Source organism: Natrix helvetica (genome assembly GCF_964273705.1).
Source record: "Natrix helvetica genome assembly, chromosome: 1".
In the NCBI taxonomy this organism is placed as follows: Eukaryota; Metazoa; Chordata; class Lepidosauria; order Squamata; family Natricidae; genus Natrix; species Natrix helvetica.
In genome coordinates, this window is record NC_138548.1 from 27,753,156 (window position 1) to 27,774,122 (window position 20,967).

Genomic DNA, 20,967 nt, shown 5'->3' on the forward strand with positions numbered 1-20,967 from the left:
CCTGTGAATAATATATAATCCTAAAATATAAAATTCTTTCCAGTTCTAATACAAACAATATTTTGCAATGTGGCTGCATAAGTGACAGTTTCCATTTGTTCAGATGGCAAATATTCATTTATTTTTTATATTGCAAGAAAAAAAATTAAAGCATCTGAACTGGTAGTTGATTAGGGTAAAAAATGGGCACTTGTGGACAAACCTTCAAAATGTTGGTGCAGTACAACAGCTGTGAGGAATGCAAAATTTTTTGTTATGATTATCTGAAGGTTATGATTAGGAGAAGGAGGAGAATAATTCCTATTATTGCAGTGTTTTTAAACAAACTAAGATATAAACAAACCAGCAGAATTATTATCAGTAGAAGATTCTCAAAACTCAAATGACAAAAAGCTGAGATGCCCAACATAAACATTCTAGAACTTGCTTAGAACGCACAACTATCTCATTTAGGAGTTGATGTTAACAGTAGTTTTTTGGTAAAGCAATAATTTCATTGATGACATTGCCATAAAAAAGACTCAAGAATGAGCCAAGCCCCCTTACCCCCGTCCTCCACAGAATTACTGTTACGTACGAGTCCTCTTTGCAGGTGATACCTTTAAGAGTATCTAATATTATTGTGAGTAAGAAATACCACAAAAGATACACTCCATGTTCCAGTAGAGATCATCTACCAGGACAACCAAAGCCATTCCATTCCTGTCCCCTTTCTGAATCCTGACTGAACAATATCTAGAGATTGTTTCTTCTAGGGCTTTCTGCAACCGAAGTCCAGGGAAGGCCTATGCAAAAAAGAGCATGCAAATACCTCAATTTGCTTTATGACACATGTTTATTCCCCTTAAACCTGGGATGTACCACATGTAACCAGGGCCGGATTTTCCTATAGGCTAACTAGGCTTCAGCCTAGGGCCCCAAGATCAAGAGGGGCCTTTTATTTTTATTTATTATCCGTGCCACATTTTTTATAAAGGTTAGTACCAATTACAACATGTTTCATTTAATATATTGATATATATCACAGTAATGATGTATTTTATTATCTCTCATGTAATTTACAAACTTAAAAATGGGAGGTGAAAGGGCCCCATAAGTGGAATAGCCTAGGGCCTCTTTTCATCTAAATCCGGCCCTGCATGTAACCCTTTCATAATTCCTGTGCAATATAGATGACCACCAATTTGCGATAATAGCCAGCTGCCTTTCCTTACAACAAAAAGAAATAAAAAAGTTTCTGACCTGCCCTAGAAAATGGCATATAAAGCATCAGTTTGCCAGGTTTTAGCTATTGATTACCGTAAATATAATTATTTTAATTTTAAAAGGTATATTACAATTACATTCTGTTCCCATTTGCCACTTGCTTCATCCTTGCCTCCTCAGGCGACCTAAAGTCTAGCTGAGAGAATGCCAACCTGGAGGGAAAAAAGGTTTGCCCCCTTCTGGTTTAAATGATCAAGCAAAGCCTCTTAGTTAATTTGTAAGGCTTTGTGGTTTGCAAATGTGTTTCATTCTTAAAAGAAAAGTTAAATAGAATGGATAGAATGAAAGTTAATGATAACTAGCATTCTGGTGGAAAAAGCTATCCTAATTATTCCTTTCATTCTCATTCTCTCCCCCCCCCCCCCTTCTCTTACTGACTTTTGTTTCTTTTCTGCTTCCAGCTTTAAATATCTTTATGTTCTTGGGTTTGGTCATAATGGCAGCTTAACAAAGTGTCATTCAAAATAGATTCCTGTAGTATCTATGAAATAAATTAAAAAATAAAATACATACAAAAATGTATGTATTTTTGGTGGTGTCTTTATATTGAATATCAACTTGTTTGTGCCTTTTTATTCAAAATCGATTATATGGAATAATTATAGTCTCTGCTTTTCTTCTTACTTGTCAGAGTCAGAATTGCCTCTTGAATCCAATTCTATATAATATTTTCATTACACCTTTTTCCTTAGATTGTATCATTTCAATCAGGAAATTTTTAGGAATTGAATTCTCTCTCACTGACTGAACTTTTTATACATTGGTACATCAGTTAAAATTAAAGTACATCTTTTTGCCGATGTTTTTCTTTAACATGTTCCTGTATAGCCTGCCTTTATAATTTGCAGTTTTACATTGGCATCTCACAGATGTACTGTACCAGAAAAAGGGGGCCATTGTAATGGTGCCATTCTTGACATGGTCGATGGGGTGGGTCTTGGCAGCATCCAGGCAGCAGAAGACTCCCTTCAGGAGCTTGGCTTCAACATAAAAGCTCTTCCACCCTAACTAAAAGGGCAAGAAACAATAAATGGTATTCATACACATAGGAGTACAGTCTGCTGAGAAAATTCAATGTTACAAGCTCCCACCAATATTGAACAGAGGCAGCCTTTTTCCTACTGCCTCTTAATACAAAATATAGTATGCCTATGTGATCAAATTATGAACTGTAATTAGTTTCTACTGTTCGCTTCTAAGATAAATAAATTATTCGGCATAAATAGTACCGAAGACAATCATGCATAACAAAAGTGTATTGTAAGAGATCTGTGCACCAGTGTAGGAAAACAGCACATTGGCATTAACACCCCTTTCTTTTTCTAATTGGGATTTCCTAAGTTACAGAGAACTGTCTTTCATGTAATGTTCTGTATCTGGCAGAATATGGTTTTGATTGGGAGCTGCCCAGAGTTGATTATAAGATGGCTAGCTATATAAATGTTTTTAATATTATTTTATTTTATTTGCCCTTGGTTGGGCTGTGTATGTCATACTGAGGTAGTTAAGAGACTGAGATAAGACCCCAATTCCTCCCCATGTGCATCTGTCATCTTTGTTAATTTTAAGTGAATTTTAGTGTCAGTATTTATTGTATAAAGGTTTTATTGTTTTATCTTGTTGCTTTTATTGATTGTAAGCCACCTACAAGTGCCTTTAAGCAAGAGCGGTGGCATACAAGCTAATACATAAATAAAAACTATACTAATAAAATTTAAGAAAGCAGCCAGTCATAATTTCTGTTTCATATGTAGCATTCAAACAAGGAATTGTCAAACCTGAGTGGATCATGGTTAACTAATTCTTCTGCTTAAAAGTGGGAAGATGGAAGATATTTAAGCTCTTTGCGGAAATTAATCCACGTGGATTGTTCATTTGTTTGGGTCAGGGGTCAAGTGTTATATTTGCCCCTTATCCCAAAAGTGTCGATCTTATGTTGAAGTTGAAACTAGGTGAGGTTGAAATTGATACTAGGTGAGGCTAGCAAGAAAAAATGGGTATGACAAAATAGATAACAACTTCAAACTCTCAGAAACATTAATATTATTGAGTTCTGTCTCACTGTGCTAAATCTCAGAGGTCTATGAGTAGTTGATGTATTCAGCATGGCAGTTCTATTAAAATTACAATGAGATAGCTGCTCATAATAGATATCTGGCATACAACACAAAAAAAACCCCTGAGATTCTTCACCATGAACCTATTCATCCTATGAGGTAAATATGGGGAAAATTGTAGAATGCTACAACAGAGAAAATTGCTGTTTCCTATGTTATGCTCCTGACAGAGGGGTGGCTGCAGCATAACCCTTCCCAAGTTACTTTCTTAACAAACAAATAAACAAAAAATACTGCAAATGCTTTGCCATCCCTTTTGTTGGGGTGTTTCCCATGCGACTTTAAAGGATAAAGGACTAGTTTTAAAGGATGAAACATCTTGGAGTCCCATTGATATAGGAATCGGAGGTGTGAAACTTGCGTGATTTACAAAAACAAAATTTAGATTTTGCATTCTAGATTATTTTGCATTTAGTTTTAGTATTGCCACCACAGCAACTTTTCTATACTTTTGCTTCTCAAAATTGAAAGCATGCCAAATAGCATCTATTATAATATTTCCATTGTAAGAGGAAAACACTTCTGCACCTTGAATAAAAGCAGATTCTTCTGGATTAAAATAAAATTGTCCACCTCCAATAGCGTCCATTCAAATATATCCACTTAAAGCCAACTATGAAAGCAATGAGTGCTAGCCAGCATTTGACATCTAAATTACATAGTTAGTTGAAATAAGTAAACCAACCATTTCCATTGTATGGTTCTTGAAGGAACGTTTTTTTAATTGGATATGTCTGAAGGATCTTTGAACAAACGTAGAAGCAATTTTTGAAAGTTCAATCTCTAACTTTGTTTAGACAAATGAAAGGCTAATTCCCACCTTTTAACTCCAAATCATAATGGTGTCCTTCCAAAACCTCTCTTTGGCTTTTGCCACTTCTTTAAAACTTCAGTCTGTAACTGTAATATTTAGTTATTTTTTTGCCTTAGAAATTAACATTGGCTATTAAATGTTAATGACATCTAAATAAAAAATATGATAATGCTTACAGATTGAGATATGGTAACTGCATTCGTGCCGTATTCTGGATAGCATTACAGGAATGTTTTGCCATAGTTATATTCCAGAGAATTTTTGGGACTTCCCAGCCTAACTACCAATAGGCATTAAATTCCCAGATGTTTCCCATCCAAGTATTTACTGGACAGATTCTGCTTACCGTAGTTTATGAGTTCAGCCAAGGTCAGTTTATGTCTGCCCTCCCAGGTAAGCAAGACAGGAAACATGGCCAGATAATTCTACTTTATTTTAAGGCTAAATTAACAGAAACATGAAGTCTGAAAGTCTAGATCTCTCACAGTCACTTTTAACAGCCTGATCAATTAGGGAAGATCCTTTCTAAGTTTCTTCATCTGACCATTAAGTGTGCTAAAATGCAAAAAACAAAAGTGTGCACCCTGATCTACAGAGAGATATATAGGATCTACAAAACATTTGATTACTTTCTGGTGCCCTGGTGAAATTTGGATAGTTATTTTATTTCCACTTCTCTGCTTTTCTTGCTTTTTATAGAAGTTACTCTCTGCAGGTGCATCACCTATAATGGAGAGAAAAATGTTGTGCTATTCCTGCCTGTCACATTAATGATCACTAATATTGATATTATGATGAGAATCATAGGTCAGCACATTTAGAGGATGCTACATTTTACAACATACCATTGTTTGATATTGAAATATTGTGCAGGGAACTGTCATCTACCTAGAGTACCCAGCAGCAAATATTCTGATCATCATTCTTCCACTTGAAAAAGATAAAGTAACCCTAGACATGGAATTGCTGAAATTGAAGAATATATAGGCACATGATTAGACATGAACATTTTCTCTAATATGTAATATACACTTATTATAGAGAAGGAATGCAATTTGCAGAAAGTATTTTCCTTCTACTAATATAGTTGGCAGAGAAAATAACCAAGCAGAGATTTTTTGTTTCAAAATTGAGACATTTGTGAAAATAAGAACCACAGCGTTTATGTTTTAATACAGAAGCATATGGGGAATATTCGAGTAATATAAATTTTATTTATTCATCTATGATAAATTTGGGAATAGGCGCGATGAGATATACAGGGTGTACCAAAGTTCAATTCCCATAGATCAATCAAAATATAGGTTTGCTTTACTATTTTTATTAATTTTTTCAGATGATATTACTATACTTAGCAATGTTCAAATGGCATGCATCAAATGAATAAAGAAGCGCTTAGAGAGAAAGACAACTTTGAACATTTAATGTGATTTATATAATTGACAACAGGAATGGGTGTGTGTGTGAGAGAGAGAGAGAGAGAAGTATGAATAAAAACAAGCAATTTAGACAAAAAGGACAAAATGATGACTATATTTGAAAATAATAAAATATTTCTTAACATGGCAACCTATGTGTAAAATATATATTTATAATTTTTAAAGAACAGTGTTCCTGAGTATGTCCTTAAACTAAGAATTTGTTTTCAGCATCAGATTTATACTGAACTCACAATTGTTTCAAACAAGTGAATTCTTTTTTGACTGAAGTGTCCTTCATTTCAACAGCCTGATTTTAGCAGAAAATATAAATTTATTTCTCAGGAGTTAGAATTAGAAATGATCACTAATATATTGAAAGGCATCCAGTGGTATGTGGAAATTAATTTCCAGTGGAAATTAGTTCAAAATAATGAATATTTGAATGCTTCCTATATATTTACGTAAGGTGGCTGGGTTTTAAATGCTAATTAAGCACTGATAACGTATTTTTATTGAAGAAGATTATAATAAGTAGTCTTTCAAGTTGAAAGAAGACACTTGAGTTGTACAAGTCATCTATAAACATTGAGGTGGCTCTGCAGCCCCAGTCTGGGAGTGCAAAGTCTAGTGCAATATGAGTACTGGAAATCCATTGTTGCAACAGCTGTAGCTGTTACTCTATGACGACATTCACGGTTTTCCATCATTTATTGGCAATACCTATCTTTGGAGCAGGCTTCATAACACAGGGCTCACGAGCTGGTTCTGTCACCAGCCACAGCTTCTAGTTCCCTTGCCTGGATGTCACAGTAATGTAGAGTTTCTTTCATAATGTCTTTGTAGCATTTGTATGGACGATCGCAAGATCTCTTTCTGGTCTCCAGTTCATCAAATAGTGAGGCATACAATGCTTGTCCTTTCTAATGACCTGTTACTGTGTTTCCCCAAAAATAAGACAGGGTCTTATTTTCTTTTGACCCCCGAAATAAGCGGTTGGCCTTATTTTTGGGGAGGTCTTATTATTTTTGAAGTGCAGGAGGTGGCGAGCATGGTCATTTCATATTTTCACAGAGGGCTTATTTTAGCGCATGTGCTCAAAAGCCCGATCGGGCTTATTATCCAGGGAGGTCTTAATTTCAGGGAAACAGGGTAGAAGACTATTAAAGAATTTTTAAAAAGAGAATCTGCCAGGGATAGGATATATCATTACGTACCACCACATAAGAACTATTGTGTTATCAAATATAGTCTACTAAGAAAATATAATCTACTAAAAAGTCTTAATCCTTCAGGACAGACAAAGGAATTAGGCCACATTTTGTTAATGAATAGGGCAGCTTCTCTGGTGCCTTTTGGATGTATGAATTTTATGATTTTCATGTGCTTCTGTGTTTCAGGTAAGCAGCATCTTTTCCAGTATCTTTTTGCCTATGCATTATGTAAAATTAGTTTCATTACTAGTGCTTCCAATCAGCTGTCTAGTTTTCCTTCAACTTGTATTTATTTCTTCTTTTTGTGGACCAAATTATTATCTTTAGTTTTCTCAAGCATTATTCAAATACATTATTTTTCCTTCATTCAGTTCATAGCCTTATATTACAACTGGGAAAGCCCTTCATAGTTATGAAGTGTGGCACCACTATTTTCTTTAACAGATTCCATTAGAATTGCTTACAGCCACTTAGCACATGTTCTGCAAATGAGGTAGACTCAATCAAACAAGTATTCAATCTGTCACATCTTAGCAATATTTCTGGGGCTTGCCATAAGCCAAGAAATATTCTTGATTTGCTTATGAATTTTATTTTAGAGTCCTATTTTATTTATTTTTGCCACTTAGAGAGCAGTTGTTAAACACTGTGAAGCGGTATATAAGTATAAGCGCTATTGCTATTGCTATTATTTATGCACAAAAAGCACAATAAAGAATGCCCTCTTGAAGGTGCCATTAGATGTTGTGTGTCTATATGTCTTTATTTTAAAAGAGTTTTAAAATCTGATATTAGCATCAATGTGCTTGGCATACATATTCCAGTCTGCTTTCTGGAAATGGGAACAGGGTTTATAAATTACTGGGTCTGGAGTTCTATTCTATTGATTATAGGCCTATGCAGACTGTGTGGGAAATTGTTCAATCTGTCTCTAGATTTGAGATAATGATTTTACTACTCCAGACGAAACAAAACAAAGATTTGGGGACTAATCCTTTGTCACTGAGCACAATGAAATGTGCCTCTATCTTTAGCATCATAATACATAAGAGTATGATTGTTTATTTCCATCCAATTGAATAATCTTCAACTGGATAGCTAATCGATAACAAATAATAAATAATCACTGTGATAAATTATACTAACTGATGGGGGGAGAAAATGTTTAAAGAAGCAACTTCTGATCTTCTTTAGGAAGTTACAGGGAATATTTAATATTATTTTCCCTCTCCAAAATTAGATAACACTTCCCTTACCTTTTTAATCAGTAAATTCAGAAATCACCAGTTCATTTTTAGTCATTTTCAGCAAAAAAATAATAATCCAGAAATAATTTCCAATCTTTTATAAAAATTGTTCCTTCTCTAATCAAACAGGTCAAATTAGCCATTTCTGCAAGCTGTGTCATCTTCACAATCCAAAGGTGCCATTGGCTGCTAAGGTGTTGTCATTTAAACACATTTTATGTTACATCCCCAGAGGAAGCATGGGCAGTTTTTTTGTGCCTAAGGTTATACTTCTTTTCAAATTCAGCTAAGAAATATGTGGTGATAGAACTTTCTGCACCAGATGACCAGTCTGTCAAAGTGGCATGCAGTAGTGAGAGTAAAGTAGTATTCCAATTATCTTGAGATATGCTAGGAATCTAACTCTGCTGAGGTAGTTTTCATAGCAATTTAGATTGGATCACCTCCCTCTCAGCCCTCTGCTTAATGGAACGTTGTTTTAAACCGTGATAAAAATAATCCATTAATTGAAAGTTATCTTTCTGTCAGATATTAAAGTTGAAAAACAGTCTTTGTAATGTTTACAGTTGTCCTGATTCCATTATAATGTATCTTGGCCTCCCTTCCAAGGTTTAAGGAGTCTATTAGTAATAATTTGGTATTATGAATTGTTTCAGATTATTTTTAGATGGAAAGGTTTATTCACTAAATTTGAAATAGCAAAGTAATGTTAAATACTGGAAAAAAATACTGTTGATCTGTCCTTTTGTTTATGTAACCACTGATATTCAGAGTAGGTTTTAGGATACTAATCACAAATGGAGAAACTTATAAATCCTGGTATCTTTCTCTGAGGCCAGAGCCTAATTGTATAGAGAGCATGGTACTGTAAGGCTGTCTCTATTGTGGATTGTTCCTGATGAAGTAGTGATTATTTGAGAAGATTGTCCCAATTGTTTCTTGACCCATCTCCACAATAGTTCATCTGTCTCATAGTAGAACTTCCCTGATCTATTCTGTCCATTACATGTTATAAAATCTGTTTTGGAGGATATTGTAATCTGCAGAAACAGATTTAAGACAACTTTATAGGGAAATAGGAATTCACTCAGCTAAAAAGATATTTGGAGGTCATCGGGCCATTCAAATTATATTTTATTCTTTTCTACAAATGGCATGATGTGTACTATTTAATTATCATTTGAGCTTTATAAGCAAAGCATTATGGGGCCATTGTGTTGCAGTATTCATACTATTTTTATATTCTTTAAAATACCAAAAAGCCTTAAAACATTTTCTTTTTTATAATATAATTTCTTATTTTACCTCCATAGACATCAGGCATCCAGAAGAACTCTCTCTTTTAAGAAAGTCCCGTGATTCAACCAAAAAGAAAAAGAAAAGGCTGGATGACCAGTATGAGGATGAAACACTTGAGCTGGAAGGACCACTAATCACACCTGGATCAGGTAGAATCCCCTCTCCCAATAGCATGAGTATGCGGAATATTGTGAAAAAAGCTTGGGGGGGATTTTTTCACATTTACTTGTAGTAATTTTGTTTAGTCACACGATTCCTTGATGGCTATGAGAGGAATGGCATTTCAACCTAAATATGCATTGGAGAGCTAAATAATATTTAGTAATTACAATGTTTAATATCCATTTACTCAGTTCTTACTCAGTGAAAATAGTATTTTCACCATTGAGCCTCACTTGTAGTAATTTAGCACGTATTAGCACAATTGTCTTGAGCTTTATGCTAGGTTTGAGGCAATTTTCTGCATATATTCTAGCTTGCTTATTACTAATTTGTTTGTTATTCTGTACTAAATGGGTAGTACTTGAGTTTTACGTCTGGTGAAGTTCTAGCTTATATGATTATTACTTCTCCACTGCTAGCTTATACTCTATTCTCTTTTACTCGCAGGTAGATCACAGAAAGTTTCAAAATTTTATTTTATCCTTGTTTGTTATTTAATAACAGAGTGTACACATGTTTTTCCCATTTTAAAAATACTGTTGTTCTTTGCTTCTTTAATTATGGAATGGCATTGCTGTATAAATTGCTCTGTGACCTGTTTGTAAAAAAGAGATGAAATAGAAATGTTGAATTTAAGCAAAATTGGGCAGTTGTAGGATTTCCAAATATTTTAAGAACATTTGTGACCGAACCTTATACTAAAATGCTGGTGCACTGAATATGGTTCCAAAACAGATTGAGGGGAATTTAAGGTTGCATAAATGAACTGCTGGACAATAGAGAAAACTGTAGGTGGTTTTCAAATCTGGAGTAAAATAGATTGAAATGTGAAGGGAACAAATTCTATACTTGCAGGAACCTCCATAGAAAATGCTTTTTAAGATGCAGTGTTGAAATTCTTTATGGGGGGAGGGCATGATTGAGCACTGAGTTACCAACTTCAGACTATTGGAGTAGGTCGTAAACATACCCAAAGTATGTGCTATTCAGAGCCTTGAGTGCCATCAACACTACGTAATATACTGCTCTGTGGACAAGACAATGTTGTCTGTTGTGCATTGGCATAGCAATTGTATCTTTTTAATCATCAACATAGCAATCACTAAAGCTATGCCCACATGCTTTAAACAGTTCTACCAGATATCGATTTAAAGTTCTTTGAAAACCTCTACATATACCCTGGGCCTGCAAAAAATCCCATCTACTGTAGGATACTGGTTTGAAGAAACAGCTCTTTCTATTATTGTCAACAGGAACTGCTGATATTCTTCTGAAGTCTGGCAATGCCAGTCCCAGGAACCCCTGTGGAGAAATGTAACAGATCATTTTACTAAAGCAAACCTGAGTGGAAATTTAATGCCCAAACATCTTTCCTGTCTCCTACTTAAAATGCTAGCCTCCTCTTTTTAAATGGCAACCGGAGATGTTATGTGCCAGAAAATGACTTCATGTCAAATGTAACTTTTCCTTCCGCTTTACTGGATGATTAGATGCTTGAAATTAGAATTCTAAACCTGCTTTCTAGAACATCAGGCCCAGTGAAATCATCCAAAGAGATTTGTATAATTACCATCAGTTACCCAGTGTTTTCAAATGTCTACGTGTGGATATGTAATTGAAATTCCCAATTTATGCAAGAAAGGGTTTCAAGGAAAATCGAATAATAATTTGAGAGGCATCTATAATAATGTTAACATGAATTGAAGGGAATCTTCTTTTGGTTGTGTTCTTTTACTTTTCTCTTCCTCTTGTATTTATTTTTGTTTAAAACTTACATTATTTTAAAATTTGAGACCAGTATCAGTGTTTAAAGATTAATCAATGATGGTGTTCTGCCCAGTTAATTTACCTCAAGACCTTTGTATATATTTATCTAAGACAGACAGACAGATAGACACATATACACACAACAACAACAATCTTGGACCATTTCTGTTTTCCCAGCACTGCTGTTTTGCTGTAAAGTGAAAAGAGTCAGGAATCCTAAGTATAGTCTTTGAGTGTTTTTTCTCCCTCCTTTCCCACATATGTTAAAATTGTGGACAAGGTTCCCCTTTCCTCTAGTGAGAATGTCAAAACTGGGAAATATTGCAGTTACTTGTATGAAGGAATCTCTTTGCAGTTATTCCCTACCCTTTTTCTGTTTTGTTTTAAATATAGAACCAGAAATGGTATAGCCAGGTAACTGCAAAACCACTTTTATATGCAATGTGAGAAGGGAGTCATCAGATTCAAAAGTTCCAAATTGTATTCCTCAATAGTTTCATGCTGAACAGATGTAAGCCTATGATTACATTGGTTAGTCACTTAAGCGTGAAAAAGTAATCTGCCAGCACTGTCTTCTGGCATAACCAGGAAGGGCCAGAATCCTGCAAAATTGTGTCCCAAGGACCAAAGAATTAAAAAAATGCTGGATGCTCAATAGTACCAAAATCATTAAGAATTTCAAGATTAGTAGACCATGCTCTTCCCATCCAATTTCACATAAGTTATCTGGTCAGGCAACCAAATAATCTTAACAAAATCCAGGCTGGGGACATAATCAAAATTAATTAATTAATGTCATCCAGATGCATCTGAGGGCTTCATCTTCTGTCCTAGAAATAAAATGTTTCAGATTATCTTACAGTGTTACAGATCTCCTGGATCAAAAAATAGTTTTTTCAATAGGAATCTTATGTTCATATGCTTATGTTCATCAGTACATTCACAGAGATAAACCACATTTACACAACATTCAAAACAGAGACAATAAAGCACCTAGGAAGTAAAAAGGCTAAAATACATCTCTTCCAGCAGCCCATAATCAGATAAGCAGGGATCAGCACCAGACAAACAATAAAGCAGAAAACAATAATCAAGGAACCATTAAGGAAGCAACTATATCGCCACCAAAACTGGCAGGGCAAGCTACTGCACAACTCACCCTCATGCACTGATGATGTTATCCAGTTGGGTAATGAAATATGAGTTGGATTGAGAGAGACAAGGGTGTAGAGAAAAAGGAAGACTGCTTTTCTCCCTATACACTATCTTCTCAGCCCAACTCATCTCATAGGGTTGTTGTGAGGAAAAGAGGAGGAGGAAGGTGTGTTGATATGTTCACCATCTTGAATTATTTGTAAAAACAATGAAGGTGGGGAATGAATAAATAAATAAGCAAGCTGCATTATTAACCTTTAAATTGCCTTCATGTAGAAGTCCAAGGGGAATCTATTTGACTTTAAGTTGCTCACGGCAATCATGCCTTCCCTTCCAACATCTTGGAGATTCTACACAGAACAAAAAAGCAATGCAAACCTTTGGTATGGAGGTAGTGAAGGCAGAAAAGTATATACTCTTTGCTGCTTTTTTTCAGCAAAGAAGCCACAATCAATGCTTGTTTTGATCCATTGCAAGAATACTGACTTCATCTATCACCTAGTCTGCATTATGGCTTTCAGTTCCTTAGTAAATTAAGAGGCTGATCTGTCTCCGTGTGTAGGGGAGATTTCTTTAAAACTCGTAGTCAACGGTTTGGGTTGTCTGACTATTCCACAAATCTGTAAGGATATTTTTCAGCTATTTTCACTTAACACAGAATTATTAAAAATTAATTTGTGACTAATCTCTTTCCTGATTATACTGTAAGCACAATTTCAGTATTTATTTATTTAGCATTGGGAGAAAATAGCCCTCATCTAAACAGAGAAAAGCCATGTGTGTACAATTTATTTGTTTGTTTGAGTTGAAAAATGATGATAGCACTGGGAATTAGATTTTGAGTTATTCGCTTCATTTCAAATTAGTTAAATAGTCATGGATTCTGATCGTGCCCTTGCTGCCCACACAAGAATTCTAGAGTCTATTCTGCTTCAAAATACACACATCAAATGTTTTGAATGCCAACTAATAAGTTCTACTCTATATGTTTGCCTGGTTCCATTAGATTGCATGCTAATGCTTGAGATTCTTTGACCTTCTTAATGATAAAACAGGGATTTTAAGTACACAGAAAAACCGTGGACCAGGGTTGCTCAACCTCATATCTACTGTCCTTGCAAAGATCTAGCTACTCAAGGCCCTACCCTTTCCTCTCACTTATTTCAACATGCCGGTTTTTATAAATGGCTGTTGTTCAATAACTGATTCAGCACTCTCAACAAGAGAGCAAATCCACAGATTGTCTTTGAATTCTATTTTTTCTTGCTCTCTGCATTCTTTCAAACAACTTGGGTAATAAATAAGCTAACCTGCTGTTTCGTAACAGTGCTTTTTCTTTTTCTGTTAAAATGCGTGAAGCAAGTTAGGCTTATTTTTCCAAAACAATGATTATTTTGAAATACATTTCTAATACTGGGTTTCATTATGAGTTAACCTGGACTGTGCTAAATAAGAATGAAATTTCTTTATTTCAACAAAGAACCAAGATCTAGATACCTCCTTATGTATTTAAGAGAGTGCATGAGATTCCAAGGATGGGGGGGGGGGGGGAGGAGCAGGATTAAACCTGACTCCCCAACACAGTGTCCTTCATGCATACACATCTCTTCATTCCCAGACCTCACATGTTGAGCAGGGAGGACTAAAGAGGAATTCTGTGTGGTTTTGCTTGGATAGCTGATAATAATTTTCTATGTAGTCAAAATTCCACTGAAACAATGGCCATGGATATGCAGTTAATCACAATGAAATACATTTGTATGCAGTTCTCACTCAAATGTTCCTGTTCTGTAAGGAGCATTTCACACTAGAGGATGGGGGTCAATCACACATAAGAAGAGTGATTGTGTGAAGCCTCCAACCCCTACACTTTTTCATCTTTAACCTGTTCAGACAAAGTAAGCAAACAGGACATAGAAATTACTGCAAAGAAAGTCATTGTAAAGCATCATGTTTAGATCTTTAGTGAAGAGCAACTCTGGGAAGCCCAATCAGCAATAGGAAAATCTTGAAGGTGGGGAAAGGATTGTTTTGCTGTCCAAAATTGTATACCTCTCCACCTTTTCTTTACCCAAGTACATATGAGTATCCTTAATTTTCCTGTGATGTCTGGAAGAGCATTTCTTTTGCTTTTGCTTAAAAATAGAAGGAAAATAAATTTGTGGTGACATGGTAATTTCTGTTAAATTTCTAGAACTTTTACTGAGGTTTTTTTTTAACACAATCATTTTGTGTTTTACTAGACAGACGTAAGTTCAGCTGTTCAAGGAGACTATTGGGCACCCAGAAAAATATTCAAAAGCCCTTGGCTTTCTTTACTGTCATATTATCTGTCTGACCTAATGAGTCATTCTAAATTGGAAATGTTTAAGTAAGCATCTGTCTACAGGTAACTAAGAGTTGGGGAAAAAGCGTAATTTAAAGATTGACTGCCCCACAAGCTAATACCAGAAAATATGCATCAGATCAAAAAAGTTGCTAAATGGTTTTTTTTTCTCTTGTCTGTAATCAATTGCATCGATTGCTGTGCAACATAGTAGAAAAAGATTCCCCTGGTATAAAACCTTTAGACTTATGCCAGATAAAGGGAGAAGAACTGTTCAGCTAACATTAAAAAAAATGAACGGTACTGGAATCTATAGCGTCTTAACATTAGTGTTGCCTGCGCAAATTATTTGCATGATTCATTTTGGGTAAATGAAGCAGAATGTATTAAGCAAAATAGTTTGCAAGAATGATGCATCTAAATATTGGAGTTAGCATCTTCCTGCTCATTGCTTTTTCATGCAAGATATCGTACAGTGCAGATATTTTATAAAAAGAGTCTTCCTCAGAGTAATAAATAGTGGGGGTTTGTTAATTTATTTCAAAAGTGATAACGGATTAGTTAGGTTTAAGTGAATTAACCAGAATTCTAGTAATGTCATATATGTCTGTGAGTGTATTCGGTGTCTGCTTCCACAGCTTTGATATTAAAATCAACAAAATTGTTCATTATTTTCATTTACTGATAATACAATGTTTGTACACATAATTATCTAGATAAATCAATCTGTATCTTTCCCTTTCTTTGCTTACCGTATTTTTCGGAGTATAAGACACAACTTTTTCCCTCACAAAAGAGGCTGAAAATCTGGGTGCGTCTTATACACTGAATACAGCATTTTTTGAAACCCCACCCCTTCACCAAAATGGTTGTGCATAGCTTTTAGGAGGCTTTCAGAGTGCTGCTGGGGGCTGGGGAGGGCAGAAATGAGCGAAAAATGGACCGTTTTTTGCTCAGTTTTGCCCCCCCCCCCAGCCTCCAGGAGCACTCTATAAGCCTCCTAAAGGCCATTTATGCCCTTTTTTTGGGGGGGAAACAAGGGGCCAGCTTTCGCGAAAAAACAGGCCATTTTGGGGAGGTTTGCAGAGTGCAAAAACTTTTTTAAAAAATTTGCCTCTTCAAAATTTTGGTGCGTCTTATACTCCGAAAAATACGGTATATTCCTATCTTAAATTTATTATTTACATTTTAGTAATAAGTGACCAATTATAAAATATTTTGCATGTCTGGATGAAATTTTGTTTATTTATTCAACAAATTTATGTGGCTGCCTGTTTAACCAGCAAAGCTATAATCTCCCAAAATAGTTCAGCTGTTGATTCTTAAAGTCAATTTCAACAATTGCTTCTAAATAATTCTCCCTATTATTTGTTCCATATGTCATCTAAAACTAAATTGCAAACGAATCCCCAAATAAAATGGTTTTATCAGATAAATATTTTATGGGGATGTGTTCTGATAGTCACAGTAAGTTTAATATTAGATTAATCTACAGTAGTGATATTATAAAGTTTATAGAAATGATACTATGTAGTATTTAATATGGAAATAGATACTTTGTGATTAGAACATTTATTTTGCCTTTTCCTCCTAACTACCATCTTAATTAACCAGTAAGCATAAGGGAGAATTGGCTTTTCTTCAGCTTCATTTCTTTTTGTTTGAACATTTATCATAAGTTTACCTTAAAATAACTGTATGGCGATATGGTCAGTATAAAATGAATATGGACATTCAGAATTTTGATGGATTTTAATTGGATTTGAACAGAGCAGTGGCAGCCCATTCATCATCATTTCCTATGATATTCTCTCCCTCCCTTCCCCCGTTTACCTACCTACCTACTCACCTACCTATCTGGATTTTTGTTACAAAGAAAAGCATTATTTTCCAAGTGGTTTGAATAGGCTCTCTGTTCAAGCTGATGTAGAGACAGCAAATAGCAATGCATGTTTGCTTAATTCCTGCTTGTATTGAAATGTACAGTTGTTCTGAACTATTTTAAGAAATATTGGTTTTGAGACTGGAAACCACATACTGTGCTGAAACCAAGCAGCCTGTTTCTGTGTATTTCAGGAATACAAAAAAGGAAAATTACTGCTTTCAGGACTTTTTCAAATATCTTTCCTAAACTAAAATGTTCATGCACCGACTGTAATGTTTCCATTTCGTATTATGTAGTATTTTCTTATCATATCTTTTCATGTGCTTAGTTTTTATCATGTCCAAATCTCATACAAAAACATACAAATCAATTTTCTTCCCTCTAATAAACTTATCTCTTGCCATGTGAATTTTTTTAAAAGTAAATTATCTCAACTTGAAATCTTAGTTTTCTTGATTGCATCCTTGAATATCTTGCTACTGCACTTTGCCTTTTTTCATCCTTCTTGTTCTTATTCTATTCCTTTCACTGCCTTCACCTTACTGTCTTCTATTTTCCTTTCTTTCCTTCTTATAGGCTCTGATGTCCTTTACATTGGCCCAGTAAAAGGTGAGGCTCAGGTGGATAGGACATTTCTCTCCTGTCTTTTCTGCTTCCTGTTTCTCTGAACTATATGACTCTGAAAACTAAGGAAATTCTTGGCTATATTTTGACCATATGGTGTCCCACAATTGTCTCTCACAATTGTCTCTTGGCTAAATTTTTACCGTGTCTCTAGGTATTTGTTACAAAATATGTGATTTAGGGTTTTTTTTCTAATTGGGAAAACAGCTGATATACTGTACATTGAATGCTATTTAAATAACACAGTATTATAACATTCTATCAGAAAAAGAGTATTAGAAATACAAATTATTTATATTTTATATATGCAGTGTAACTATGAAGTAAAGTTACAGATCTGTCTATTTTGATTGGAAAAATGCTGCTTGTGAAAGTAGAGGCTAGAGACTTCCATCATTTGTATAAGAAAAGCTCTGATATTACACCCACATTCCTTTTCCACAATGCCTACATCTATAGCAGGTAGCAATAACATATCTCCATGTATCTCAACGATAAGTACTGAGAACCATATTGCTTTTGATATTTTAGATAATGCATGTGCATGAGAAATAATAGCGATGAACAGCTGCATAATCCATTTATTTGTTGAGATGTATAAGCTGCCCAATTCAAAAAAGAAAAACCTCATATAGTAATAACTGAATGTAATATATAATTATAAAATGGAGAGCCAAGTACATAACAAAAAGGGGATTCTCAAACCAAAAGGGGATTCTCACTCAGTAATGATGGAGGGACGAGCCAAGTCTTAATGGCTTTTCTAAAGGTGAGAAGAGCTGGGGCTTGAGTATATTTAGGCCTGGGGTATCTTTCCAGAGGAGTCAGAGAATTTACAATATTTATAATCCGTCCTGAATTTTCAGGGCCCAGAGGAACTAATAAAAATCAAAGTACAGCCTTGTTTTAAAGCAGGGATGTCAAACTCAAGGCCTGGGGGCCAGATCTGGCCAGCGGGATGCTTAGATCTAGCCTGAGGGGCCACTCTGGAAATAGTGAAGGACCGGCCCATAGTGTTTCTGCCAGCAAAAACGGTGCTCGCGAGGGCCGTGCATGGTCCTCCTGAGCTCTTTTTTCGCTGGCAGAGGGTTGCAGGAGGCCATTGCAGCTGAAAACGGAGCTTGTGCACCCATTTTCACTGGCAGTTCAGGCTACCACAGGTGCCCCGCTGACACGAGTGACATCATGCTAGCCACACCCACCCTGGCCATACCCATCCTGGTCCCCTGAGGTCAAACACAATCCTGATGCAGCCCTCAATGAAATCAAGTTTGACACCCCTGTTTTAAAGCCATCTAAATAGCATCTTCTAATTGTAGCTTTCTTCATTTAATTACCATATTTTTGGAGTATAAGACCCACCTTTTTAACTCAAAAAAGAGGCTGAAAATTTGTGTGCGTGTTATATATTGAATACAGCATTTTTTGCCTCCCAAAACCTCACTCCCTTCACCAAAACGGCCGTGCATAGCTTGTAGGAGGCTTTCAGAGAGCTCCTGGGGGCTGGGGAGGGCAGAGATGAGCAAAAAATGGGCCATTTTTTGTTCAATTTTGCCCTCCCCCAGTCCCCAGGAGCACGCTATAAGCCTCCTAAAAGCTATCCATGCCCTTTTTTTTTGACAAAAAGGGGCCCGTTTTTGCAAAAAACAGACTGGGGGAGGTTTGCAGAGTGCAAAACCTTTTTTGAAAAAATTTGCCTCTTCAAAACCTTGGTGCATCTTATACTCCGAAAAATACGGTATACACTGTTTGGAGAACATCTCTATTGTCCTGAATATCCTACCATTCAGATTCGCTAAACAATCTAGGTTGTCTTATTACAAAAAAACAGAATGGATGGGGTCACATGCATATATTTTTAATATCTTAATCACATAGGTGACCATTCCATCTTTCTGTAACACTTTCCAAAACATCATCATGTGGTCACAATTTAAATTCTGGATGCCATATGGACTTCATATCGACTTGTTCCTCTATACCTGACGTGCAGTGTAGATATCCCTTCTTATTTCTGCAGTATTCACTAAAAAAATCAGTTCTGGAGTTATTGATATTGTAAATCCTCTTCTGACCAAGTATGGAATACTAATTTGATTCTCTCTATCTTTCTTCAATCTAGGGAATGTATATTCAAGTCCAGGGCTTTATAGCAAAACTATGACACCAACTTATGATTCTCATGATGGGAGTCCTTTATCACCAACTTCAGCTTGGTTTGGAGACAGTGCTTTATCAGAAGGAAATCCAGGTATACTTGCCGTCAGCCAGCCAATCACCTCCCCAGAAATCTTAGCCAAAATGTATAAGCCACAGTCACTTCTGGATAAAGCCAAGATCAACCAGGGGTAGGTTTAAAAACATTAGTTTTGGAGCTTGTTTGTGCGAAAACATTGCTTTGTTATGACTGAGCTAATATTTTTTCCCCTCTTTTGGAAGATGGCTAGATTCTTCAAGATCACTTATGGAACAAGAGGTGAAAGAAAATGAAGCTTTACTATTGCGGTTCAAATATCACAGCTTCTTTGATTTGAATCCTAAGGTATACAGTTATGTTAACTATAATATGGTGAGGATTTTCGGTGCATGTACGAGGGTTAGTGACCTGGCCACATACTGTGATCGCTATAGAATTTTTTCACAGAACTGCTAGGAAATAGTTTGCTTATAAGACATAAAAAGCAAGCTAAAGGCCAGAAAAACAAATAATTTAATAATAACAGAATAACATAGGAGGGTATTTAACAGACAAAAACATGATCGGTATGCTAATACTAATTTCCAAATCGCATTTTAAAAGCTATGATTTTATTTGATACTAGAAGATCGATAATTTCAATAACATTGTGGCTTCCAGGATTAGGATATTCCAAAGCTACAGCAAGGTTGTCTTCCACATCTCCATGTAATACAGGTAGTCCTCAATTTATGACCCTAGCTGAGATCAGAGTTTCCATTAATAAACAAGACATGTGTCGTGGGTAGGTGCATGCTTGGGAAATAATCATCAAAATAATGGGGTACCAAACTGGCAAGGGCTTCAGATGTTATTAGTAAAACATTGAATTGACCTGTAAATCAGGCAGCAAGAACAATTATTTCAGAACTAAATTTGTGTGGATTTTTAAAAAAAGTCTATTCTGAATATATTTTGCTGTTGTATTCGTACGCCTAAGACGTTCCAAGATGGCAATTTTGTGCAGAATGTATTGCAGTAATCTAAAGAAGATGACATCTGTTATGGATTATTATGATTAGGTGTCTTTGTACCGCGAAGGCTTGCAAGCCTCAGATTGGACATGCACTAATGCACTTCACTGAGGCCTTGAATGACAAAGACACATTTAAGAGTGTGTGGCAAAGCTTCACATTGTGCTCCTTCTGGGAGATTCTGGATAAAACCTAAAAAGATGGGAGTACCATTTAAAAGACAAAGATTAATTTTTCATCAACTAGGGAAAATAAGATTGAAAGAGAGATAATTTCAGCATATTTGGAATAAATGGCTTATTTAAATTATAGCAGGGAAGGTTTGCACAGTTTTGGTTCCAACATTCCAAATTTTATGTTGGAGCACTGCATCTTCTGACCTTAAATGGTCTGTTATATTTCAAAGTGACGCATAGCATTTGATCAGCAAGTAAAAATGAGAACTTTGTAAAAAGTTTATTGA

The 20,967-nt window shown here is 35.5% G+C and overlaps 1 protein-coding gene across 9 annotated transcripts in view; it reads left to right on the forward strand.

Annotated features, from left to right (window-relative positions):
• Window positions 1–20,967, forward strand: part of FERMT2 (FERM domain containing kindlin 2) — an 85,409-nt gene that overhangs the window by 36,136 nt on the left and 28,306 nt on the right. For all 9 annotated transcript variants that reach the window (XM_081966198.1, XM_081966200.1, XM_081966194.1 and 6 more), the window contains exons 4-6: window positions 9,390–9,524; window positions 19,417–19,642; window positions 19,734–19,836. In XM_081966198.1, coding sequence (XP_081822324.1) covers window positions 9,390–9,524; window positions 19,417–19,642; window positions 19,734–19,836 — 464 coding nt within the window. The remainder of the gene's footprint in view (window positions 1–9,389; window positions 9,525–19,416; window positions 19,643–19,733; window positions 19,837–20,967) is intronic.